Below are 27,767 nucleotides of genomic sequence, written 5' to 3' on the forward strand. Positions count from 1 at the left end.
ATGATCCCGCCGCCACATGATTCAGGACGAAAGTGGGGGTAAAGAGGACGAACAGGACCAGGATGAGACACCAAAATCCCCGACGGCGAACGCCAGCCAGGAAACCAAGGTAGGACATCCCCTGTTGTTGTTGCCTGTTTTCTGATTTACTTCGGGATCTTGTCGCACTTTCCTTCAGTCCAGCTATTAGAAATAGATAATTAAACTTAAATTTAAATCAACTCAACGGGGATCAGCTTCCCCCAAAAAAATAACACAATGTTTTTAGATTCTGTTTTATAACTCACACTGATTAACCTTTTTAAAACAACCTCTAATAAACAGCTGATCCTGATTTGATTGAAGGAGTATAAAATATCAGCAGCTTTATAAATGGGTCAGAAAGTATGAATATCTAAACAACCTTTATGTTTAAAGAGATCGGTGTAAAACAAGAATAAAACACTACCCATGCTCTTTATAGGTCATTATAATAAGATAATCCTTCACAGTCGGGGATGAATAAAAGAAAGATAATATAGAGTAGCCAGTATAAATCCAGATCAGATCATTGTGGATTTTAAATATACTATTAGGCCATTTAAAGCTCTCCGGATTAGCCTAAAACATGTTCATGATGTGGCACAGAATGAGAACTATATGGGTATATTCACTGAAAAAGTGGCACCCTCATGGTGTTTTGTTCTTTCTACTTGTGGCTGCAGCAGGAAAGGAGGCTGTGTGACAGAGATCCACATCTGCCTCAGGCGTTACACCATCTATGTGGGTCACATGTTGCCCAGACTACTACAATTAGCAGTCCGATATTGGACTATCATGGTAGTGGTTTGGCAGCATCTCTCCTCTACTCTCCTCTCCTCTGCCTGTCCCCAAAACTCCTGTACAGTACAGGACGGACGAGGCTCATGTTGTCTCTTCTTCCAGCATTCCTTTAATGAGTTTGCGACGCTTGAAGCCGTGAAGCTGTGAGGCATTTTTTTAGAATCAGTTTTCCTAGCTGCATGTGAGCTCTTACTTTTGGCACATTTGGCACGCATCACTGGGTATTTCAAAAGACTCCTGGCTGACTTTATATCATTTTAAAGCTTCCGCCAAACAACTGCACTCACTTCCAGTGTCTCAGGTGACAAAAAAAAAAGAAAAAAGGAGAGGGTTGTTAAAGAAAGTGTTTGCGGCTGAGATCCTTTTACAACCATTAAGTAAAGCTGTGTTTGTGTTTTTATTCCTCCTTTTAAGAATACTGTGAGGCCTGAACTCCACAAGCGCAAGGTGAGCCTCCAGTCTCGTGCACTCAGACGGTCGCGCACCCAGGCTGCTCTCAGTCCACCGTAAAAAGCATAACTGCATGTGCACAGAGATAAAAGTTGCTTCACGCTGCAACTTTTACTGCTTCTTAAAAATAGTTCACATAGAGTAGTCGGCGCCAAACCAAGTCAAATACATCATCACCCATATTTGTAGAGAGAACTATTTGTCCCGGGCTGTGTCGGTATTTATTTGTTTAAAAATTTATAATCTCAAGCGATTTTCTTTCTGCAGCGCTCTACCCGACCCCCATTAACGCTCCCCTGCTCGATAATGAAATCTTATAGATTTGGTGCCATCAAACACAGCATGAGCCCCTCGGTGCATGCTCACATTCCCTCCCTGTGCTTTGTTTCTCGAGCTTGTTTTACAGAAAATCAGGGCTGTGTCCTTTTGTCATCTGTAAATAAGAGCCAACACATGTAGAGTTTTAAGAAGAAAAACAGTTCGTTTGCGTAGAATCTACTTTGTTTTACCGCAGTTTTTCCTTTCCAGGTTGTGTATATTTGAAGCAAGCGAGGACTCCAAAGGGTTGTAGAGGAATGTATCTGGACTGTATGTTCGTGCCTGTTGTGTGAAAGTGTGTGTGTGCGTGGGTGTCCAAATTGATTGTTTCCAGAGTGACCAGGAGAATCGATTCTTCGTCAACAACACAAAAGCTGCAGTAACGGTAACAGTTAGTGCAGGGGTGCTCACCATGACGGGAAGAGCGCCTAATAGAGCTGCAGTTTAAGCATGGGACGTCAGAGCCGGTTCCTGTGAACTGTGTCTGTGTGATAAACACATAAGAGGACACGTAATCTGCCTGTTTGTGTTTATAAAACATGCATTTGTGAGGGATCGGTGAGAACTCTTCCCCTACACACCTGTCAAAAAAACATTTCTTGAATCAGGAACCTGCAGCCAGAACCGTAAACTCTGATTGCAGCAGCTTCTTCGTGTGTCAGAGCCCGGATTTAAGTGGGTATCACTTGCAAAACACGGAGAGGTTAAATGAGAAGTTGTCAGTGTGGCGCATTATGAATAGTGTTACTGTAAAACAGAGGCCTAATGAGATTGATGCAAGCTGCAGCCAGAAACGGCAGCACAGAGTGTGAGAAATGGTGTTAATGTGATGCATCAGCCTAACCTGGAAATCACATTACCTTCCCGTCAGGAAACCTCAAAGGTTTTCCACTAAGCAGTGATAAGATGGCCCCAGGAATTGTTTTTTATTGGACATTAGGCGCTGAGACGTGTGCCTAAAGGTTCCACAGATTAGTCATTTATTTAGGTTATTAGGCAAATTGATTTACTTCACATCTGACTCGGTTGTGCCAGCTTTTTCTCTCTCCTCATTTTTTCTCTCTCTCGTGGAATTTGTCATTTTTTCCCCCCTCATTCGCTCCATTTTCCTTCAACTCTTCGTCTCTCTTTTCAGCTGCAAAGGCTCAAGCGCTCGCTCTCCTTCAAGACCAAGAGCATCCGCAGCAAGAGCGCCGACAACTTCTTCCGGGCGAGCAGCGAAAACAAGACGGAGCTGCTCTCCGACGTGAGCAGCAGCACGGGCCATCTCTGCAACATCGGGATGGCCCCGCCGCACACCACCAGCCTCCCCATCCCTCCGGTGCCGCCGGCCATTCCCAGCGCCCCTCCGCCCACGTCGCGCTCCCAGTTGCGCAACCCGCTGCAGGTAGACTCGGCGGGGCACTGCTTCATGGAGCACATCTTCAAGAAGCCCACGTTCTGCGACGTCTGCAACCACATGATTGTAGGTACGGGTACAGCTTGGTTGTTGTGATCAGAACATCAGGCAGAGCACACTGACAAACCCGAAGAGTAAGCACCATCCAGCAAACTTTAAAAAAAAAAAAAAAAGAGAAATCAAGCAGGTTTCCTGTTATCAGAATTAAAAAGAGAGAGCAAGAAGCATTAATCTGCACATGTTGTAGGGAAACAGCAGCGGCACGTGAGAGAGTGACCTGCTTTGCATCTTTGCGAAGCGCTGAAACACACACCACATGTATCAGACCACAGAAAGACAAGCTAGGCACCTGACACTGAGCATCCTGCTTGACCTGCAGACATGTGACCGAAGTATCTCCGTTCTTCTTATTAACGCGCTGAGCCCAGTCGCTCCATCTGTGGCGAGGTGTCACACAGCCAACAGCAGCTCCGTGCCAGCTCTTCTTCTTGTTCTCTCCTCGCCAGATGTTCTGGTTTCTGTGACTGCCCCCCCTTCTTGTTAACCATCAGGACTGAGGGAGCACTAAGTCCTTACTTCTCTAGGCCTGTGCAGCATGATGATGACAAGGGCTATCCATGCCATCTGCTCAGTGAGCCTCTTATATTTGATAGGTAGCAAATAAAAGACAGAGTATTTTAAATTTAGGTTTAAAAATCCACGTATAAACCGGACTTACATCTCCATTTTTGTTGGTTTTGTTTGCAGAAATTAACTGACCAGTAGTTTAATAATTGCCCAAAAAAATGTAAGGTTTGTTCTTTTAAGGAAAGTTCATCTTTTTAGTCGGTAGGTCAAGTCAAAAATACCTTTGCTTTAATCAAATAATCACATGCAAAGGGATCCCTCAGTTCGTTTCCACCTGCAGTCTGCAGTTCATCCACCTCGGCTTTGGTTTGCGCTGAACACTTTGAGCGGCATTGTACACATGGTCCCGGCCTCTGCAGGCAGCCAAAAACCCACTTTATGCTTCCCATCAGGCACCAAACAACAGACAGAAAGCTTAGCAACCAGCTCGAGAATGTATCGGAGCAACTAAAGAGCACGACAAGACAATCTCGAGTGTGTTTTACAACTTGTTTCCGACGACCCAAAGTTGCCAGAGAAATCCATTAATGTATGTTCGTTAAACCTGAAGGAGCCGCATTAAGGGCCTCAGTAGTGTTCATACTTTAAAGCAGTAATGGAAAGGCTTGGCCTGTCTCCACGCTCTGAGTTTCTTCCATGGTGAACGTGGGACCTTGAAAAAATAAATAGAATTCACGAAAATTCACATATTAGAAGGAAACGTACCAACAAAAATACCACAAATGATCATCGCCTGTTTTCTGTGCCACGGTCGGTTTCGAGTGGGCCTCAGGTGGCCTGTCGGTGATGAGGGTGTGATGTCAGAGCCGCGCCGCCCTGTGATAGGGTGCGCTGCCCTCTGGTCCGCTCTTGAGAAGAGATGCTGCCCTCGTCTTCATTTGTCCTGCTTTAATGAGAACATAGTGCGGTCAGAGGCAGAGAGCGGAGGATGGTTTTGTGTGTGTGTGTGTGTGTGTGCGTAATGAGATGCGATGGTGCTGTCAAACTCAGACTCGGCGTCCCAAGAGTCAAAGAGCGGCACACAGGAGGCGGAAGGGGAGATAGTGACGGAAGTGGAGGAGGAGGGTGGACTCGTACAAGCATATTGTGATTATTAAATCCCAATGGCTTCAGCTTTATGGCGTTAGAACAGTGCAGTTATTATTTACACATGTTTTTTTGGAGCTTGACGTACAGTATGAATACGTTTTCGTGAATATGCTTTATTTTTCTGGACACAAATTCCAACTTTTGGATCGCTCCAAAACAAAACTGACTTCCAAGATCAGACCTTTATTAATGCATGGAAGTTTATTTGTTGACAGGAGCCTGGGGGAAATGACAGAGGGACGAGGGTGCAGTCGATGGGATGGATGAGAGGGGGTGAAGTGAAGGCCTAAATGAGGCTTAGGTGTGGAGGAACCTGGGAAGCCAGAGTCAAGTTGGGGGTCACGTCGCAAGAAGTCGTGGCCCCTTGTCCCTGTGGTTTCTGCACTGAAAGAGGGAAGAGGAGGATTGGGAACTGAGTTGAATAGAGAGAGAGAGAGAGAGAGAGAGCAGTCTTTAGAAATAGCTTTGCAAATAGAATTGCAAGTTTTAATAACTTCAATAAAAAGATCTAAACAGCACGCAGGGACCTTTAAACGGAATATATAATATATGCACCCTTTCTTGTTTAAAAGGCATTTAAATCTCCATATCTAATATATTTACGATCCGCCCTGCGCTAATAAATGCCTGCTGGATGAATAACAGTATGCTAATATTGCAAAAGGCAGACAGGAAATATTAAACACCCACAGCCTTCCTACGGGAGAGTCCTTTATTATATAAAAGCCAGTACAAATTTAATGTGTCATCCATAATAAAAAAAGGCTGAATTATATTATAGGGCTCACTGACTCATTCATCAGGTCTACTAGACGAAGGCAGAGTGAATTAGTAAATATTTCATACAACAATAAACACATTACTGTTTTTCTGAAGGCGTATGTTTCGTGTTTTTGCCCGGAGGTAAGACAGAGGCGCATTTATTTTCTTTTGTTGTTAAATTAGGACATGCACATGTTCGTTTTCTAATGTGACATATAGTCTGGAAAATATTTGCAGATGAAATTTAAGCTTTAGATTTACTTGCAAAAGCCCTTAAATAGTTATAGTCCAGGCATTTTCGAAATTAAGTTAAAAATTAGGAAAGTAAGAAAACTTAAGTAAGTCCAGTTGTCTTTGTTTTCTATATACTGTGACCTGGATGACTGAGAATCTTCACAGTCAAGTCAAGGTGTCCAGTGCGTAATTTCACTTGATAAACGTGCATTAATCTGAGTTATGACACTCCTGGGTTACACACAAAAGCTTTGGTTCACCCCATTAAGAAATCCCACAGATACTGCTCAACAGTGCTTTTCTACACCTCCCTGCATAGGGGTCAGAAGGCGTTTTTTATTATTATTTTTTTTTTTTGTCACAGCGCACTCTCATCGCCCCACGGCGCGCTCTGCCGACCTTGCACTTCCTCCGATCGCGCATTTATCCATTTTAGCCTCAAATTCGACAGCTGACATCGTCTGCCGCGTCTTCGAAATGTCCCTCACACCAGTGTGCCGTTTAAAAAAAACACATTATAAAATGTCAAACTGCACAGGTGCCGTTGAGGAAAATGTCAGATAAAAAAAAAAGCTCATGAAAAGTTTTGAAAAAGTTTAAATCTGGAGACAGTCTGATGTATTTAATTTTGACCTTAAGGGATGCTAACAGCTGATAGCTGAGGTTACCATGAAATTACCTTTGATGAACGTTCAGGTTCTTTAGAGGGTTACTTCTTCTCAATACGCCTAGTTTGCACGGTCTTCACGACCTGAACACACCAAAACAACATCAATGGCCGACTCTAACGTCGCCTGTGTCTGACTGCACTTCCTCTTCCAACATAGACTGCAGCCAACAGCCAGCCAGCTCGTACTGTACGTTCTGCACTAGCGTGAAAAGGAAACAACTCTTTGCACCAGTAGGTGGCAGCAGTCTGTATATCGTAATTCAAAAGGAGAAACCAGAGAAGCTGCTATTAGCTTGGAGGCTAGAGGAGCTGCTAACAGACAGAAGTTTCCTGTCCTGCATCATGCTAAAAGCTGGTCTACAGTTTATTTATTCTAGATAATCCTTCCTTTGTGTCAGTTTGTTTACTTTCATTGCTTTAGTTTCTGTCCTCGCGCACCGCGCAGTCCGGTTCAGCGCGTTGAATCGCACGAGCTACTGCCAGCGCGGGTCCGACTAGTGCCAGTAGTGTGGGACACGCCGCCAAAACTAGGGCCAAGGGAAAAATCGCAGACGGCCCAACTGTTGACTTGGTGTGTCACGGTGCTTACAGTTGAAGTGATCTCCAAATGAGCGTGACCCGTGATTTTAGAAGAATACAGCTGTTCTCCTCCAACAATCGGCTGCGCAGGAAATCGGCAGATAAACAAAGAGAGCGGCTTAGGTCAGTGTTTTTGATGGGCTTAGGAAGGCAAAGAAGAGGTGGAGGAGTTGTTGTCACAGTGGAAATGTGGAGGCAGCGCAGTAGGAACGACGGCTTAATGGATCAATGGACGTCGTGAGCGTGAGAGAGAGAGAGGGTTGAAATGGAAGAGGAAAAATTATGTGGGAAAAAATAAGTGGCGAGATGGAGAGCGGAAAATCTGGCAAGTGGTGTCCTTTACTGTAATGTAAATGGATAACGTGCTTTAATGGAGTGGCCAAGCAAATGCCAGAGAGGACAGCAGTGTCACTCACATTCCCCACAGCTGTAATGTCTTTAGGCCCGGGAGGAAAATAAAAGCACCTTCACTAACACCATTACCCAGCCATTATGTCAGCTTCTTATATATCTGCAGACTTAAATGCAGTGCTCCGTTCCCTCCTTAGTTAACATGGAGGCGTCTCATTATTCCCCCCATGTTGGAATGAGTCAGCTCCACCAAGCCAGTCGACAACAGCTTAACAAGAGAGTCATTTGCTTCCTGTCCCGCTGCATCCGCCGAGACCTCGAATCAGGGCGTCTGCAGGGAGATTGTTCCGTGGCTCGGAGGGGAATGAAACTCGAGGTGGTGGTTAAAGAACATAATCAGTTGTCCTGATTTGGAGTGACCTAAAAAAATTGGCACGGGCCTGCGCTCTCTGCCTCTCCTGCCGCCGCCATCGTTGTTATTGTTTATCTGTCTCTGGCCAGCAGCGGTTCAGGCCGGGATCACCTTTCTCTCAGTTTCTGTTTCAGCATAACTAACCCCGCAGCTCAGCCAAGCAACACAAGAGCTTTAAATGGGGAATACAGATCCAGTTTTCCGCTCATTACTAAGTTTCAAGTTCCCGTCGCTGCTGCCCGGCTCCAGATGGCCCTGACAACAGTTCAGATTACAGCACGTGAAGAGCAAGCAGAGAGTTTTTCCCCCTCGTCGGCTAAGTAAACTAGACATGAGGGGCTTTGTAAGTACATGGTACCTTGTATTTGCTGTCTGGTTCAGGGATCAGGTGTTCTGCTTGGTTTCATATTTACAGGACAGGATTACTTCTGCTCGCTGACCTTCCTCAGCCTCCACACCAAACTCAACGTGCTGCATTTTTGAGTATAATCTGAACTGAAATGCAGAGGAGTGGCACAACACAATAATAATAATAATTTTAAAAATGCACACAAAAATAATGAGAATATTTCAGACTTGTGCAGATCGTCTTGTGCCGTCTCTCTCCATTCCCGCTGAAGTAGATCGATGGTTCCTTTGCGTGCCTGTATTTTCACATGCAAACATGAAGAGCGTGGGGATGAGCTGTGCACGTGCTTATTGATTAATCAATGAAGAGCCGGAGGCGCCAAGCTGTCATACTATAGCTAATAACATCACTCAGAGTTGATGACATTGTCTTCTCTTGTTAATATGGACTATAAGTGGTATTTCATGCTCCTTTCAGCTTCGTTTGTTTTTTTAATTGTCCTTGTTCCAGTGCATCCCACAGACACTTGATCAGTTTGGGATCTAGTGAATTTAGAGGCCAGGTCAACACCTTGTCCTGTTTTTCATGTTTTTTTAGTTGTTCCTAAACCGCTTTTGCCTGTGCCAGGCTGCATCCTGCTGGGGATGGCTGCTGCCATCAAGGAGTGTCATTGCTATGGGGTGAGGGGTGTCTGGTCTGGTCTAGGTGGATGGTACATGTCTAAGTGACATCCACACGAATGCCAGGTCCAAAAGTTTTCCAGCAGAACATTGGATTGATGTTCAAGATGGTCAATGTTATTTACTTCTCCTGTCAGTGGCTTTGACTATTGCTGCTATATTAGCTATCATATGATCTGATGACTATTTTTATTTCAAAAATATACTACATAACTAGAAGGTAATATCGGATCTCAAGGCTTTGGTCTCTCGCTCCTTCCCATATTGAATCTCAGTGGAGCAAAGATTGGGGACAGTAACCTCCCTTGAGGGAACTTAGACTCTGAACCTACAGGTGAATATTGAAACTTATGAAATGTTATATGAGTATTTTGGTGGTCTGTGACAATCTAGACAGTGTGTGGAGAGTTATATAAGGATCTTCAAAATCTTTTAGTAGGTGAGACTGAGCCAAGTGCTGTACTTGGCTATCAAACTCAAGTTTACTTAATTAAATCTGTAGCGGTAATACCCCTTCTTTTGATACCCCCAGAGTCCCGGCTTAGTGTTTTTTTTTTATTTTATTATTATTAAATACTGATATGAATCAATACAATCTGTTGTTGTTGAGCTTCATACTCTGACGCCCTCCTCTTGGCACCCTCATGCTCCCAAATAAAGCTATCGTCTTCTTTGTTGTTTGTGCATCTCTCTCTTCTGTCTTTTTAATTTATTACTCGATCACACATATTTAAATACAAATGCGCTCCCACGTGCTAAACGATCAGACTCGCTCAACCTTGATTCACCAATAAGTCAGATTCATCTTCATTCATGTCAACCGTGAGTCACGTAAGCTGCACACAGACGGCAGGTCACGTGGTGGATATAGCACTTGCTCGGCCCAAGTCCGTTTGGTCAAAACTGTTTTTGCAGAAGTGCACACCATGCGTTGGATTTAGTAAATCGTGTCCCTGTTAAAATGCTCCGCTTGTCATTTCGCAGGTTTTTCCCTCTGCACGCTGGGAAGCGCTCCAGAAACTCTGGCGAGGAACAAGTGTGTGCAGACAATGAATAAATGGATGACTCCGTCCTGAACAATATTTTCCATTACCTACGGCTCTCCGCGTGTCACTTGATGCTCACTTTTCTGAATCCGGCTCCTGACACGACACATTTGAACCTGTGACTTCTTTGTGTGTGTGTGTGTCAGGTACGACAGCCAAGCACGTGGTGTTCCTGGCGGGAAACACGGCGAAGCACGGCCTCCGCTGCAAAGCCTGCAAGATGAGCCTCCACCACAAATGTGAGAATGGAGTCGGTCAGCAGCGCTGCATGGGGAAACTGGTAAGACGCACAACACAGAAGACACGGTTGGGACAGTAGAATCCTCACTTACTGATGTCATTATGATAGCAACCAAAACAGACATATCAGCGTTGGCTGATTCCCACCAGAATGTGCTTATTCAGAAATCACACTCTATGTGTGAGTGTGCTGGTACATCTGCGACCGCCGTCCATCCTCGTCATCGTCCTCACCATCGTTATATCATCACTCTCGCTGTGTTGGATAATAGCAATGCAGCTCACCATTTAAAAAGAAAAAAAAAAGCTGACCTCTCGTCCTCCGCCACGTTCTGCCGGCGCTGCCGTCAGCATGAACCATTAAATACGATCACCCTGAATTGGCGATATTGTAGATGCCGTGTTTTATGTTCGACATTTCACAGCCTGAGCCCCGATGTCACATATGAATAAATTAGTTCAATTAAAACTTCCATATCAGCGGAGACAGTTAGATTATGAAACGTTTCCGTTGTTATTAAAAAAAGAGAAAGTTGGTAATGTTGACAGATTATATTTTCATGTTCATGTTTATGTCGCTGACATTTAAAAGCCACGAATGAAAGGAAATAATAGACAACAGGCTTTTTGCCCCGTCGTCAACAGCTCAACTTCTGCCTTTTGTACGAAGTAGATTGTTTGCAGCTTGCAGAGTGGTAGTAGTCTGCAACCTTTTCGTCTTAATAATCCAAACCACCTATTTTCTTTTAGCTGGCGGAAAAACAGGAAGGTTTTTGTGACACACCAAGCCGACGGTTGACAGTTTGCCGGTGTCCGCTCCAGTCGTATAAGACTGCCGGTGATCCTAGTTTCTGCAGTGCCTCCTACAGCGCTGGCTCAAGTTGGACCCCCGTCTGCACCTTTTAAGCCGAAACAATGTCTGTTCAGCTTAGCGAACCGGTGCACGAGAAGAGAAAGCGAACAAAATGACAAAGTTCAAAGGGAAAAGAAAAGCCTCTTCTTGTCTCTTCAGATCTCAACATTCACCAAAACACATATTTTCACAACGGTATGATGAACTGATGATGATTCAGGGGAGGCACGATAGTCTAGCAGTCTTCTTAGCTTCCTAGCATACCAGCCAACAGTTGCTCTCCCTGTTTCCCCTTTTGAATGACAAGTACATACTGGTGCCACCTGCTGGAGCACATGTGCAAGCCAGTCTAGTCTTTGAGGCCTGTTCGAGTGCAACTTTTTGGTTCAGACACAGGCAACGTGAAGCTATTTCGCAGTCGCTCTTTACGGCTGGTTGCGGGTTTAGTGTCTATACCAAAAAGAAATACTTAAAGACTTTTCCTGAAGTTTTTTTTTATCGTAGAGTCTCACACAAAGGAAGCTACGGTTGTTTTTCTGCAGGGATACTTATTTAATTTTTGCCGAAACCTGAACACAGACTGGCTAATGTCGGCCATAGCCTACCTACGCCAATGCAATCAACAGCCTCAGCCTCTCCCTCGGAAAACTCTCACACGGTGCCTTCGCTGTCATCAGGAACACGGAAACACGCTCTCGACTGCAGCGGCAACGTCAACCAGCGGAACAACAACAGTATCGGTTGCTTTAAATCGAGCACCAGTGTTGCTTCATATGAGGAGTTTCTCTGGTAGAGGGAGCTCCGTAACACAGAACTGATTTCAAAAAGCTGCCACACTGAGTAGGGGAGTTTATCTGATGGATGGTGCAGTCAAAAAGTCTGCATTTTAGAGTTACTGCTTCATAGATCAGAGGTAATTTCATTGTACTGTAACTGCCCTCCTGACACAAACCTTCTTGTGCGATCTTTCGTCACATTTGGGCGATAACCGAGGTCGTTGCCTACGGTGTGATGCACAATCTTTATTGCCCTGCGTCACTACGTTAAAATGAGACCCTTCGGTTGAGGAGTGGGTGCACCGGGGTGGTCTGGGTGTTTTTACTGGGGAGGGTGAGGCCACACTTGTAAAAGCCACTGCCAAGAAGCATTTTCACTCCCATAGCAGTCCGACATCCTGGCAGACGGGACCGAACTGGGACTCTTTAGTCCATCCCACACTAAAGAGAGGGGTTAATATTATGTGTGATTTTCTACATTTCCTTGCGTGTTCTTTGGCAGTATTTGATTATTATTGGAGATGTTTGGCTGGATTTAATTGAGGAAATGTGGAATAAGTTAAGTTTTAACAGTAAATCGGTGTCTTGGGTAAAAAAAAAAAAAAAAAAGAACAACATAAGGGAATCTTTTCCTTTGTGACGTCTTTCCTCAAGATGCCTGAGGGATGAGGCTTGAAGATATGATCGGCTCTCAGGAGTGGAAAATGAGGTTGAGGGGTCGAGCATAAAAAGGGAAGTTTCCCCAGTGGAGTACAGCTCTAAATCCAACTAACTCTAAACTTGGACACTCCTGCAGCCATACTTGTTTCACTTGGCTTGAGAACCCTTCAGAAAAAAAAAAAGAAAGTTACCTCATGCTAGAAGTCTTTACTAAACATGAAACCAGCGTCTGCACACTTACGGATGCAATGACAATCATTCCTTTACAAGTGCGGCCGCTGTCTTTGCGGTACATGTATTACGACTAACACTATTTATAAGGTAAGACGGGGGATAAAGGAAACGCAAATCTGTTTTATCTTATGAAATATTGTGTCGGTTACGTAGTTAACAAGAGCTGACTACTCACCAAAAAACAGGAATTGATTTGGCCTTTTGTGACGCACGTTTTTTTTTTTTTTTGTTTGTTTAGATTCAGTCTTGACAGCTCCAGTACGACTGGACTTGCCAGTTTGGATCAGAAAATCATGAATAATCAAACTGTGTCAGTTTATGTGTGAGTCACCGCTCGAATCTCAACAAACACTCTTGCACATGTTCACGTACTGGACGAGGTCCGCTGACAAGAAAAGTGGTTTGACCGATTCGGAACATGATAGATGCAATGATTTACTCATCAGCTCCTGGATGGGCAGCGCTTATCATCGCACACACAGACAGTGACAAGTGCCGGAAAAAGACTGCAGCACCCGTATTCATAGCCACACATGGGTTTTCTTTATCTTTATCATGATGATCAAAACGTCCTACGGGGGCCCTGACTGCGTTACTTGTCATACTTTGTCTTAATTTGCATGTTCCCAGGGTTGTAGGTTTGTGTTTTCTGCACATGCCCTGCTATTTGCACATGTGCACGGGTTATTCGAAGTTAAATAAAATAAGACAAAACAATAAAACTGTGAGTAGTATCGGGAATCTTCTCAGCTCTAGATGACTCATCTATAAAGTTGCATGATGACAGTTTGCCTCCTAAAATTGGTGACAGTGAAGCACAGATAAATTTAAGTAATACATGTTATCTATGCACAATAGTAGTTATGCTACTATTTAAGGTGTTCAGAGACGCTGTGTTCAAATAGCCATGTTGGATGAATGAATAAATATATGAACGTCCTCTGTTTCTTTATGTGTAGATGGGCATTGAATACTATTATTATTACCACTATTATTTATTAATGTTTATAATTAATTTAGTTTTTTCGCTTCAATAACCAAGTATATGATAAGTATGGGCACTGTAGTAAATGAAGGCAGCAGTGAAGTAGCGGTGGGTGAGTGCCGGCTTTTGTCTGTTGCCGTAACGAACCAGATGGGCTCCAACGAGCGTACTCTTCTAACCTTTTCATTAATGAGTTTGCCCCTCGAAAGTCTGTCATCCCGCTTCTCGAAGTGCGCCTTGAAGAGCTCAAGGGTTGCTTATTTTAGCCGCCTCATCGTGCGAAGTGTCAAATGGAGAACTAATCAGGGCTGATCAGCGGTGCAGACTTCGACGGCAAACAAACTGGAAAAAAAAAAAAAGGCAGAAGTACAGTACGGCACAGTCTCCAGAAATTAGCCTTAAACACATCGAGGAAAGTGAAGTGAAGCTGAACAGTCTTATCAGCTAATGGCAAGCTAAGATTGTGTGGATGTTCAGGGGAAATAAAAAAAAACGTAGAAATATGCCAAAGTCATTCCTGAGCGTGCCGCAGATGACATAATGTCTCCGGGGAAATGAGGATCATTTCAATCTTTTGTGTTTCTCTGTACTTGAGAAGGATTCAGAACTGATGAGGAAGTATTGATCGGAGGGGGGCGCAGACGGGTAATAGATATATAAATGATAAATGTCTGAGGGCCTTGGGAGATTGGGAAGGACACGGCAGGCAGATAAATTAACACAGGAACTTCAAGACTGGAAGTTTTTCTAGCTCCGAGTTTAATGCTGTCACGTTTTCTGCCCCTGCAGGTCAGGATTTCTCACCATGTATTTAATTTGCTCGTTTCCCTTGTGATCCTCAGTTTCCACCCTGAATCTATCTTGGACTGAATCATTTGTTTCTTGTAGAAAGGAAAATATTCATGCACAAGCAGGCTGCAAAATGCATTTGAACTCATGCAAGTAACACCAAGTACAACAGTGCATATGTATTTACAGACAAGGCCAATGTCCAACACTTGCTCCTTGATGTGAAAAATACACATTACTACTGATAATCAACGCTGTGTATGTACAATAAAAGCAATGGATGCAGCCTGCAACAAACAAATAATACAAAACTAGTTCAAATCATGTCTAACATGAGCTAAATATATGTAAGTGGTGACTACTTGATGTGGCGGCTGCGGCTCTGGCCAGTTAAGCTGACGGATGACTTCCTTTCTGTTTTGTGCCATTATCCAGAACAAGTTCATGGAGATGTTTCTTGTTAATGATTGGCTGTGTACATTCACTGACACACACAACTGTGTTTCACTGCCACTCTAAACACACTTTATATTGTCCATATGGGACAGCTGCGTTCATGAACGTGCGACGGAGCCGAGCTGCGTGCGAGCTGCGTTTCAGCGTCTGCTGCGCATCGATTTGTCTCTAATGTCTGTCACCTCTCCCCTTTTTCCCCTCTGCGTCTTTCTTTCTGCAGCCAAAGGGCTTTCGGCGGTACTACAGCTCTCCGTTGCTGATACAGGAACAGTACGGCTGCATCAAAGAAGTCATGCCCATCGGTGAGAGGCTTACACATCCGTAATAACTCTGTGTGGGATGTGGGATGTCCTAAAGAAAAACTAAAACTCCACTCTCCCACTTGAGCTGCTTTATAAGATTTACAATGTTTTATAGATTTGTAAATCACCACATGGCGATGAGGAAAGCTGTGATCAGCTTCTATAATGTCTCGTATTGCTCTTCTATAAAGCCTGCGGCAATAAGGTGGACCCTGTCTATGAAGCCCTGAGGTTTGGGACATCGCTGGCTCAAAAGGCCAAGAGGGCCAGCGGCTCTGAGTCTCCGCACAGAAACTCGGTAAGTCATCTTCGCTGTTTAAATACTATTTTAATTGACCTTTTCTTTAAACAACACTATGTTTCATGTTTTGTCCCGCCGCAGCAGACATACTGTAGCTGATACTTGAAGTAGATAATTCTCCTGCAGAGCTGTAAACACTACCAATAAAGGCAGCATGGTCCAGGCAGACATGACGGGAGTTGTCAGTGCAAACGTTCATGTTACAGCTCTGAAGATGGATTAGTCTGATTGCAGAGCGGCCGTCCTTGCCAGCCTCCCTTCCATCTGCATGTGTAATGCACGGTGAAATCTGCTTCTCATAGCGTATCACTTCCAATGTAAGATAAACAGTACGTGCAGTCTGGATACGAGGCTCGCCTGAAAGCTGTTGGGTTTGGGCCATCGTCTCCTGTCCTGTCCCGTGCAGCTGTTACTGAATGGGCGTGTGTGTCAGTGGAGGATTACAAAGACAATGTAATCACAGCAGGGTTTCCAAATAGTTTCCAAATGCAGACTATGAAGCTGCATGTTTACTACACGGCAGATGGGTGAATTTGAGCTCAGAAACCGGACTACACGGCCGACGTACCGTATCTATCCATTCCTAACTGTCCCTCTGCTTCCTTCTCTTTATTTAATATCGTTTTTTGTTTTTTTTTATGTAATCTCTGCAGACCAGTGACTTGGACAAGGTTCCAGAGGAAGTGGTTGCTCACAGCAGTAGGCAGGAGCTGTCAAGAAAACACAGCGATGACGGTGAGTATCTGTTGCAGTACATTGTGTGCATCTGGATTAAAGCCACAGTAACGCAGGAAAAACACGTCGCTCTTCCCGTAACAGAGTCTAATAAAACTGCAACATCGAATTCTCCTCTTATGAACCAACAAAGAAGGTTCTCCCATGGAGCTGAACTTCAGCTGTGTTTGCTCACTCCGACCCTGCTGCAGTCTTTTATTTGCGGCAGTAAAAGCTTCATAAATACCTATGCATGACATTTTTAGGGACTGCAAGTACGACTTTAGACATTAGCACTTTATTTAATCCGTTTACTAAAATGCTTGCTGATTTGAAGAAGTGATTTTTTATTTTTTTTGTTTCCTTTCTCAGTTTTTGCTGTGATTGAGAACGGGACGGAGCATTACCACCTGCCAGAGAGACAACCTGACAGTCTGCAGGTGAGACACTAATCCATTATACATATCTAATTCTGAGAGGTGTGTGTGTGTGTTATATAAAGCCTGAGTAGCAGGGATTTTGTTTTACATATGCATTAATGACGCCCTTATCCGGTAATATTTAAGCTTTTAAATATTTACATTGTGCATTTTGTGGCCAGCATTTATTGTGCGACGTCAGCAAAGCACCAGTTTTATAGATAATCTGTCAGCTGATAATTGTCAGCTGTCCCAACACCTGTATGAAAGGCTGCGCACTTAATTGTGCATACATTTAAACCTGTTGAGCAAGTTAACACCTCAAGTGGCCATTTGAGGTACTGCAGTTTTTTTAGGCCTGGACGTTGTAACACAATCATGAGAGATAATTTGCTCTTTTAACCCAAGCATTAAACTGGTGATTAAATTTGGACAAACAAGAAAAAAGTCAGCAAGCCAGGTACCAACTCTTCAGCTTCAAAATTTCCCCCTCCATTTTCTTCAGAGTTCTTCTTACCCTGACATGCACTATTTGCATAGTCTGAAAACCTCTGAGAACAGACTTTATTCGCTGACCAGTGCCTGAACTCTGCATGGTTAGTCTGAGAACTGATACCCAGCCAACCGATTCCGAGTCCATTAAGCATTCAGCCCCCCGCCTCCGTCGTCACTGCTGAATTTCCCAGGACTCTCGGGGAAAACTCTCCTCTGTCTTCCTGCTGCAACAAACCAAACTGGAGCTGTCACGACCGCTGGCCTGCACTGAAATGGAGAAGCCTTGACCTCAGTGTTTGGATCTGCTGCTCTCGGGGTCTGTGCTCCCGTATTTATTCTGCAGTGCTGATGGTGCAAAACGCGAGCTGGAGAAAGAAAAAGGTTAAACCTCTGTGAATATCTTATCAGCCCCCCCCACCAACCCACTCCCCCCCATAGAGCGGCAATGAATATTTCATGGGCAGATTTCATAACTGTTCCTTTCCTCTGTATCTCTTCTTTCCATGGAGGTACTTGTGGGAGGGGGGTTCTCGGTATCACTTCTGTCCTGTTTACGTTTATAGATTAACATGTTTATCTCCATTTTCAACAGTGGAAAAAGACCACAGATGCTAGGACAAACCCAAAAATGAACAAATACGCCACACAAGGCGAACACACGTACACACCTCTCCCTCCGCAGCGCGATCTAGCAGTGCAGTCGTCCATTTCAGGGAAGAGGTTTGAGGTGCATTGTGCTGTGTTATCAGGCTGGACCGAGCACAGCTGGCAGCGGGCAGTTTGTCTGTCAGCCGACAGGTCCATTAGCTCAGGCTGGCGGACAGACAGATGGAGGCTCTGCAGGGTAATGAGCAGAGAATAAAAAAAAAAATCTTCACCAGAGCCTCCAAATTGAGATGAGAGGCTCAGTCGCACACAGGATCGCCATCTGTTCACACTTTTCAGGTTTAGTGTTAAACTCTTCAAATCAGTTAACAGTAAAATAATCCAGTCTGTGCTGTGATTTCTTCTTGCATGGATTCTTTGAGGAGGAAAAGTTCATTCAAAACCAGAAAGTCGGAAAAAGTAAAAAGGAGCTGCACTAATCAATGAATTAAATGACTATGTGGACTGTGAAATCAGTTTCCCAGCAGAGCCTTTTAGCATCTTTCAGCTAATTGTTTTGTTTTCCAGTCTGCAGTTTCAATGTTTTGGATCAGTCCAACCTCCCATCAGCAAGCAGTTGTTCTAATGGAGATTTCCTTTATGTCCAGGATCAAATAGGAGATAAAGACAGAGCCAAACATTTCCCTCAGGAGACCAAAAACTGAGTGAATGTTGGACTTATGTACAGTTAGGTCCTAACATACAGTATGGACACTGAAGTGAAAGCAACCCTGGTGTGTTTGGGGATAAAGAATGGAAATATTAAGCTATAGTCGAGTCTTTCTCCTGATCTCAAGCCACTCAAGCATGCGTTTCACTTGTTAAAGGCAAAACTAGGGCCACGAACAAACAACAATGGTGGTTGCAGATGGTTGGTTGAAGATGGTTGCAGTAAACGCTTGACAAAGCATCACAAAGAAGGTAGCCCATTCTTTGGTGACGTACATGGCCTCCAGATTTCAGGAAGTGATTCCCAATTTATGATTAGGTTATATATAACTGGTCCAACCACCTTTGAGCCTCTGAAAATAGGGGACTGTGTATAAAAACGTCTGTAACTTCAATACCCTTCGTCTGATTTGGATGCTAATATCCCTCAAATCTGCACTTTAATCTTCAATATGGATTGGCATATATGGACCTAACTGTACATGTGAAATGGCTGGATTTACCATATAAATAACTAACTGTGTTGATCTGGAGTCGGTTTGTTGGGAACTGATAAAGCAAATATCTGCTGGCTACTCAAATTGTTTGGGTTGGAGTCGAGTTGATAATGTTGACATGGATCTGATTGGTTGTAGGACTTTCCAGTTGCTTAAATAAGTATTCTATTTCTTCTGAATTGGTTGAGACACGTCCCATAATGGAATCCAAGTGAAGTATTACCAAATTCGTAGTCTGATAAGAATTGAGTCGGGCTAAACCGGGCTACTGCTGCCCTCAAGTGACCAAAAGATCTGCCAGTGTAGGTTTAAAGGATTGCAGGATTGTGAGGTTGTTATCCTGGCCAGCCCGCCCGCCCTCTCATCCACTGTTCCATGTTGTGACAGAAACAGGAGCCTCTCAAGGCGCCCTCTTAGTTAGCTGTAATGGATTGCCGTTCCTTGATGCTGTTGTTTTCATCCAGAGGCCACAGAGGCAGTTTTCTTTAACTCGGCTCATCCATCAGCCACATTTCCACCCCACGTAGGGGAGCCACGAAAGACCAGAAACACTTCTCTTCATTACTAAACAGCGCCACAGCAACAGAAAAGTCCCCTGGTGTCCAATGAAAAACATAGGGTTCCTAAAAACTTTTAGTATAATTCCCCTCTTATTACCATGTTTGAACAAGACATTATTTGGATGGATTTCAGGGATCCAGACTCAAGGTATCGTGTGATGAAACAGGAAAATGCACCCACCAGCTTTCCGTGCAGGTGCGAAAAGAGCGCCCTGCTAATTGTGCTAACACTTCTCCGAGAGCTTCCTCTCCACCCACAGCCCTGTCCTGTTTTAACTTCCCGAGCGTTCGCGAAAACCCGATCCGGCTTCTCCCACTCATGTTGACGGGAGGATTAAGAGAAACAGATTGCGGAACAACTTCATCTCCTCGGCCTGTCAGTGTGCTGTAAACAAGGGCTTCTCCTGCCTAATATGAGCGCCAGGAGATATTTTAAGATAGGACCGCGATAAGACAAATGTATAATGATGGGCTGTGTTTGTGTTTGTGTGTTGACTAGATGGAGCAGAGCCAGCTGCAGAAGGACGTCCTCAAGCTCAACACCTACGTGGCCTTGTTCAGCTTCACCCCGCAGGATAGCCATGACCTGGAGATGAGGTTGGTGCACACAGCAGATTATGGTTTATCTGAAAACTAAACTCAAACTAAAAGTCTAAACTGATACCAGTCATTTACAACTGAAGAGCGTGTTTGGATTAGTGGTGAAATGGCTTCTTAAAAACTCAACAACTCCAACTGCCTTTGTTTAAGCTTTGTTTGTTTGAATATCCGACTGTCATTACTCAACACGTCGGATGAAACGCGGCTGACTGATCGACTCCGACGTGCCGACAATGATTTCCTTTGATGCGTTTTCCTTTTGTTCAAAGCGGGGAAAGTAAACACAGAGCTCTGCGGTCTCAGTTCTCTCACATGTAAGCACCTTCGCCGTGAAACCTAGACGTTCGTTTTAAATATTTAAAGAACGGGTTTTTTCAGCCTCCGAAGTCTCCCGATCGCGCAGGTAAAGGAGCACAGCGTTCATTCTCTTGTTTTTAATTAGCACTGTAATCACACTGCATTGATTAATTGCACGGGCCTGTCACGCAAACACAATAGCAGGGGCCCGTGTTTCCTTTTGTAATGACTGTAATAAATATGAAAACTGAATTTATGACTCTGCTCAGCCTTCATCTATTTTTCATCCCGGGTATTATTAAGTTATCCGTAACATTTCTTCACTTCATCTTATATAATCGCTGTATTCAGAGCAGCACAGGTTAAAATGTACAAGAATAGATAGGAAGGAGCTAATTAGTGTCCTCTTTTTCTTTTTTAAGGTGATGGTCCTCAAAGATTTATTTCTCTGGAGTGGCCTGGTTAATGGTACCTGTGCGAGCGTGCGCCGTGATTGTCTATTAATATCCGTCAGTCACGTGTCTTCTTAGATTCACCCTGAGAGAGATGGACGGCCTTTGGAAAGTCCATTTATAGCTTCCAAGGAGCTCTGACACTGGGCCAGTGGCAAAGATAAGATGTGCTGTTTTTGGAAGCTAACGCAAACTTTATTTTTATTTTGGTCTGGTTTTTTTTTGTAAAGCCAGCTTGGAAGGAGAATACCTGCGTAATTCAGAATTTGGACTGAAGACAAACGGTGACTCTTGACTCTTCCCTGCTCAAAAGATTTTAAGCTGTGGCTTTTAAGTCAGTCTTTTGACTTGCGGCTGATATCGCCACTTGAACTTCAATCATTTGGTGTACACGACTTCCCAAGTTACGGAACGATAAGTTCCATTTGAAGGCAGCATACCATGCATCCAGCCGATCCCAGTCTCTTTATTTATTTTTTGCTTTGTCAGTCTTTCACATGGTACGTGAGATTGTAAAACTGGTCCAGACTTTTGTAAAATGTGTGTAGTTGACTCAGTGCAGAAAAATTGGAAATATTGCAGCGCATTCTTGTTGCTCATACGCACAAGGTCAATAGTGGCTGCTTTCCCACAACGGCACGTTCCGTTCAAAGTTGGAGGTCAGGATTTTCCGGATGAAATTTGGAAATTTGGAGTTCCAGCTGTGCGACGTTGACTGTGGAGACTGTGCAGCCTTGTATACAAAAACGAAACAGAGGAGGAAAACACTTGACCAGAAATCTTATGCTACTTTAACTGTTGAAGTTTGACGTGAGGATTTACCACGTGACATTTTATTTAAATACGGACGAACATACTTGTGCCTTTTAGTTGATGGTTTACCTTGCAGTTTACTTTTCCATGCGACGTGCAACAACTGCTTTTTCATGCGACAGATTTTCTCTGAGATCAGAAGTGGGAACTCCAAAAGGTGAAACTCCAATTTACCATTGTACGTTTTCTGGTTGAAGTTCAGAAAATGCGGACTTCCAAGTTTTTTGAAACACTGCATAAGGAAAGTAAATGTGATTTCAAACAATCGAATAAGTTCTGTAATTAGAACAGCGGCGTACTCGATGAAGAGAAATGCATCCTGGGATACCTGTCCCCCACATGTTACCTCTTGAAGCATCCACAATGAAACACATGATAGTGAGAAGTGCCCACAGGACTGTGTATTCGTCCTTTAAACAGGTCTGTTTATAGCAGACAAGCTCATTTTAGTTCAGGGGCCACATACAGCCTAATCTGATCTCAAGGAGGGCCAACCGGACCAGTAAGATAATAGTATATTAACTTATAAATAACGACAACTTCTAATCTTTCCTTCTGTTTTGGTGCAAAAAAGACATTTCTTATAGCCTGGGTGTTCCCATACTGCTTTGCGCGCGATTTCATTCTCGCTGCAAAAGCAGTCTGGAAACCATCGCCCATATTTTCGCCTGAGATAGGGAACCAATCACAGAACGGGGGGGGCAGCAAGACGATGACGACGTCTATGCGCGACACCGAAGCTTGTAGTGTGTTAATCCAACATGGCAGCGGACCTAACGTTACCGTTCGATGCAGCCTTAGACAGTGTTTTAAGTAGCTGAGAACGCAAGTTTATTTTAAAAAAAAGAGCAACGTTTGGCGTTGAAAGACTTCATTGCCAAGAAGGATGTGTTTGCTCTGCTACCAACAGGCTTTGGCTATGAATCGCGCGCAAGGCAGCATGGGAATTACCAGGCGCATTTGATAGACATTCGTAGCGCCCAATAAACGGCTCTAGGCATTTGTAAAACCACGCCTCAAATACGAGAAAATAAACACGTAGTTTCCAGACCAGCATCTCATTGAGATGTGCAGTCGCGTCAGCCAGGCCACATTTCTTAAGAAAAAGAAGTGCAATTTCTGTATAGTTCTAGGTCTCAGTGTTGTGTTATGTCCACAACTCTTACTAAATCTGTGTGAAACCTAGGAATAGCAGTTAGTTTTATTGGAATAATTGCAATTAATGTCTTCAATGTAATTTTTGCACAGCGCAAAAATCATCCTGTGGGCCAGATTAGACCCTCTGGCAGGCCGCTTTTGGCCCGTGGGCCGTATATTTGACACCTGTGGTTTATAGTGTTGAGTATTTTGCTGTATCCTGAACAGTAATTTAAGCTCTCCATATCCAACCTTTCTTAATATCACGAGACGTCTTACAATCTTAAACTCAAGCTCCAGATTTTTATCCCTGCCATGACCATGATTGATAAGGCGTTATCTGCAAAATACCTATAAAAATAGATCCTCAGGAAAAAGATTCATCTTTCATCATGAGGGGTCCCTCAGCCTAAGAACCCATTTGTTCCCGGGTCTCGAAGAACTCTTCAGAGGATTTAAGGATAAGAGAGGGCTCTTGTTCTCTCCCTCCCTTTTTCCTATAAACACACACACACACACACACACACACACACTATTCACGGGTGCCTCCTCTCTCTTTGGTCGAGAAAAACTTCAATCGCAAGACTTCATTTGAAATTCATTGACTTCTCCTGGAGGACTCCCTGTCCACTGATACCTTTGTTTCAGATTTCTTCTCTTATGAAAGCCCACATCAAGGTTTTTCTCGTCCGGGGGGAGCGGGGGGCTCGCTGCAGAAGTACTCAATGCATCAGACACAAAGGCTTAAAGCAAAATAAAAGAGAGGGGGAAAGAAATGTATCTTTAATCAAAAGGTTCCATTTTCATTTTCAGGGAGGAAAGCAGTTTTGTGATTAGTTTCACTCGCCGCCACGCGTTCTGATTACATGATTGCCTTCGACTATGATTGTAATGATGATGAGTTCTGCATTTATTTTTTAAAGTAACCTCCTTCTCTCTTTTTTTTTTTGTTGTTTAACATTTAAAGATTTCAGCCACCTTGCAAGATTTAACCACGCCAGGTGCTTTTCTCACCTACAGGACTGTTTTTGAGTCATGGTTGTTATAACTAAGCGACTTGTAACTGAGCCACAAAATGAAGAAAAGGGGAAAATTACGTAAACTAACATTTAGCTCGGCCGTGCCTGTCCTTTTGATTTTTATTGGTCAAACTTAGCCGACGGCTCTGGGCCTGGGCACATGTTTGTAATTATTGGGTGACGGGACACAGTGATTCATGCGTTTTTCCTGGATGAAGGAGAATTACAGGAAACTAGGAAATTAAGGTGTCAGCTCCCATGTGTCAATTAAAACTGTTGACTGTACTGCAGCATATTGGGGTGGAGCTGTTTAGTTCTTGTTGTTGACAGAGTTTAACTTCCTAATATTAATACACGTGTCATTCTCAGTAATAACAGTGGCAGATTTAGCCGACAGCTACTGAAATGACGCTGGGAGGATTTATCATCATCAGCTCGGGGAGTCGATGTTGCAACGGGGCCGTTGACTGTTTTCCTGCGGGCCCCGGAGATCGAAGAGTAATTGAGTAATTTTTCTTTTTCTTTATCTGTTTCAGTGCTGGAGACAGGATCCTATTAGCTGACGACTCCAATGACGACTGGTGGAAGGTACGTATTAAACGCATTACACAAAAGCAGCCGGATAAACATGTTTATTTGACTTTTCAGGAGTTGTCATGAAAAAAAAACCCAAAAGAAACTGATAAATTACAGGAAGTGGAGCTGTAAATTATTATGCGCGCATGGATACGGGCCAGCAAACAAGTGTGTGGCGGATAAATGAGGGAGACAAAAAGGTGACTAAACCTGAGTGCACAGCGGCGGCCTGCTGCCAGCGGACCGCGAAGAAACTCATCACGCATTTTATCACTGTTGTTCTCTGCAGGGTGTAGACAAACAGAGACATCTGGTCTGTTTGGTGTGTGAACAACAGACGTCAGGAGACAAAAACCTGATGTAACACCTGCATACAGTGAACATAGTCAACGGTCTTTACATATGTGCCAAGCGTATCATATACGTTTACTATTTAGCTTACGTCCAGTGACTGAACCCCTGTTGTTGTTGTTTTTAATGCTCTAATCATTTACTAAAACTGGGCTTGTAATCCTCTTATGTCCTGCCCAAACACGTGTCAGCTTTTTCCATGATTTATTTATTTATTTTTTGTTTTTTTTCAGGGGGTAATCGAGGACAGGATAGGTTTCTTCCCAGCATCCTTTGCTCATCAGCTGCGGGCCGGAGACCAAGTGTTCAGGTGCAACCGGACGTTCATCGGCTGCAAGGAACAAGGCCAGATCACCCTGAAGGAGGGCCAGGTACACAGCAGGGTCGGGCAGACTTATCCTCCCTAATGAGGATGATGATGATGAAAGAATCTTATATGTTCCAGTCTAAAATGACTACAACACAGTGGCTGTAGCTCATTTATTTTTTTATTCTAATACCTTGTTATGGGTCGTGTGCTATGTGGGTCTGCCTCCTTCTGGTTTGACTTCCTCTTGATGTATTATTCTCGTACTGTTTGAGTCAGTTTTTTGGTGTTATAGGACTTTTGGCCGACGGTGTGTGAGCATTTTCGTGCTCAACCGAAGATCCATGAAGCGTAATTAAAGCTACCATGTTTACAACGACTCCAGCTTCCTGCCACCGTCCAAAGACATGCTCATTAGCTTGATTGGTGGTTCTAAATTGTCCAGGGTGTACCCCACCTCTCGCCCAATGATAGCTGGGATAGGCTCCAGCCCCACTGCGACCCTCCAGAGGACAAGCGGTTATAGAAAATTAATGCATGAACGGTTATGTATACTGTATGTGAATATAACATATTTAAATAATTGTGATTGCATTAAGTTTTTGTACATAAATCCAACAGCCCTGAGAAATGTAGGAGGTGTCTATTTGTTGTTTATGACGCAATCCCTTCAGGAGATACAGTACATTTCTAGCTTTCAACCCATGATTCCAAATCCATATTATCCTCTAATCACGTCACACGGAGGCCTGTTGTACCGCCACAGATCTCAAGTCTGCATGTTTTATGTTTAATATCAGAGTGGTGTACATCACAGCCATGGAGAGATGAATGTGATGATCGTATCAAGCAGCTCGATAAGAAGCTCACAGCTGCTTGTTAATTGGTAGATCTTCATTCGGCTGCTGATGCGAGTGCTCACGCTCTATTAGGGTCTGTTTGGGAGTAGGTGTAATTATCCTCTGGTCTGTGTTCGAGCATTTATTTGTGGATTGTGTCCAAAATTTTGGACTTTTAGTGCGATGTTGTCAGCTGCAAGCAGCAGTTTGGTTGTAAGGAATGCATATTCAAAATGACATGAAGACACCTCGCCGTGATGGTGAATGAAAACCTGTCAAAATCTGCTAGATGAAATTAAAGATGGAAGAAAAAAAAAGCACCTGGTTTTCTCAGTAATGATATTTTTGTTTGGGTCCTCAGAGCCTGAGATGCTTTGGAGTCAGTTCAGAGAACATCATCATCATCATGATGGTTTGGAGAGGCAATGACCTTTTACACGGGCATTAAAATTTCCACATTACACCTGTGTCTAATTCATGATCACACCCCGGCCATTATAGCACATCAGATTCACATTACCCAGCAGCTCCTTAGCCATCTTATTACCCTCCTGCAGCTCCCACGCCGCCTCTTACCTCCAGCGACTCTTCCCCGCAGACACTCATTCACTGAAAAGCTCAACTGGAGCTGGGTCCCCCTCTAGAGATGCCATTACATTTGCATTTTGGCGTAGCGGCTGTACTTAGATCAGGACCTCTTTTTTCCCACAATGCTTTCCAGGGCATGTCGGGACTCTGAGGAGACTTAAAGTAAGCAACCCCCAGTGGAGATGAAACCACTGAACACAAGATGGGTCTGTGACCTGTTGACTCTCTTTTCCATGCGGTCACAGGAACCCAGGGGAAGATGTAGTGGAGTGCTTAGAGCAAGGATGCAAACAGCATGCGGGTGAAATCAGGAGTTGGAAAGAAGGAAACCTTTCATTCCTGAAAACACCTTCCTATTTCCTCTGGTTGAGTGTTAATATTATTTCATTTACATATATACAGTATATATAGCTCTAAACAGCTACTTTATCGTCACCATTAAGAGTAATGATCGTCATAAATTAATCAATCTACACTCTAGTTTGGTTATACTGTAAATGGATGTAGAAAATAACTGGAGACGAATTAAATAAAAGAGAATTGAGGTTAGTTTGAAAACTCACTGGCTAACAATGTACATACAATATAAATGAGGGACTTACCCTTAAAATACCTTTTAATTTAAGATAGCCATGTATGTAACTCAACGTGTCCCACATTCAGACCAGTTATTTATTTTTTCCATGCATGAACTGTAACTAAGGATGGACTCTTTAGATCGATTGTGAAGCTCAGTGCGGCGCCTCCAGGTGTTGCCATCTTGGCGCCACAGTCCGAGCTAAGAAATTAAACTTACTAAATTACCCTAATTCAAGGTGTGTCACTTGCCATCGACTTCTCCGTGGTGTCCACCAGAAGGGGCGGGATATCTACTCTATCCAAAACAATCCAAGAGATGGAGGATGAGCGGTGGTGGGCATGTGACGTCTAGGTGGTGATGTGGTGGCATCTCTTCATTCAAAGTGACCATCCTCTTAATTATGCCTAACTTTAGCCTCAATACAAGTTAAAAGAGTCACATACTGTTGTCATAAACATTCATTTAGCATTTACCAGGCTGTAAACATTATTTGCGACCTTTTAGCATGGAGGTCTGTGGGTATGGACTCACTTTTGGAGTTGCCCCCAAGTGGACATTACAGGAACTACAGCTTTTGGCTTCATTATTTGACCCTGGAGGTCGCCGTGTGGCTCCATATTCAGGCCTTCTCTCAGTTTCTGTGTGCCAGCGTACACAAATAAGCTCAAATATTTCAATTCCAGGTGGTTTTCTTCCTAAAACAATACTTTCTCTTCTGGCTTTCAGATCTGCGTGAGCAGCGAGGGCGAGCGCAGCGGCTTCATCCGCGTGGCGAGCGGGAAGAAGAGAGGCTTCGTGCCCTGTGACGTTCTGGAAATCATCTGA

At 43.8% G+C, this 27,767-nt stretch overlaps 1 protein-coding gene across 1 annotated transcript; it reads left to right on the forward strand.

The window, feature by feature from the left end:
* stac (SH3 and cysteine rich domain) lies at nucleotides 1-27,767 on the forward strand (the record flags this gene model as incomplete). Its single annotated transcript, XM_084568404.1, is given in 13 exon segments — nucleotides 1-11; nucleotides 13-109; nucleotides 1,237-1,269; nucleotides 2,726-3,059; nucleotides 9,935-10,068; nucleotides 15,002-15,083; nucleotides 15,275-15,381; nucleotides 16,038-16,119; nucleotides 16,471-16,538; nucleotides 19,883-19,980; nucleotides 24,238-24,289; nucleotides 24,862-24,999; nucleotides 27,669-27,767. Coding segments are annotated over 13 exon segments (1,335 nt in total).

This window comes from Chelon labrosus, assembly GCF_963514085.1.
Source record: "Chelon labrosus genome assembly, chromosome: 20".
Classification (NCBI taxonomy): Eukaryota; Metazoa; Chordata; class Actinopteri; order Mugiliformes; family Mugilidae; genus Chelon; species Chelon labrosus.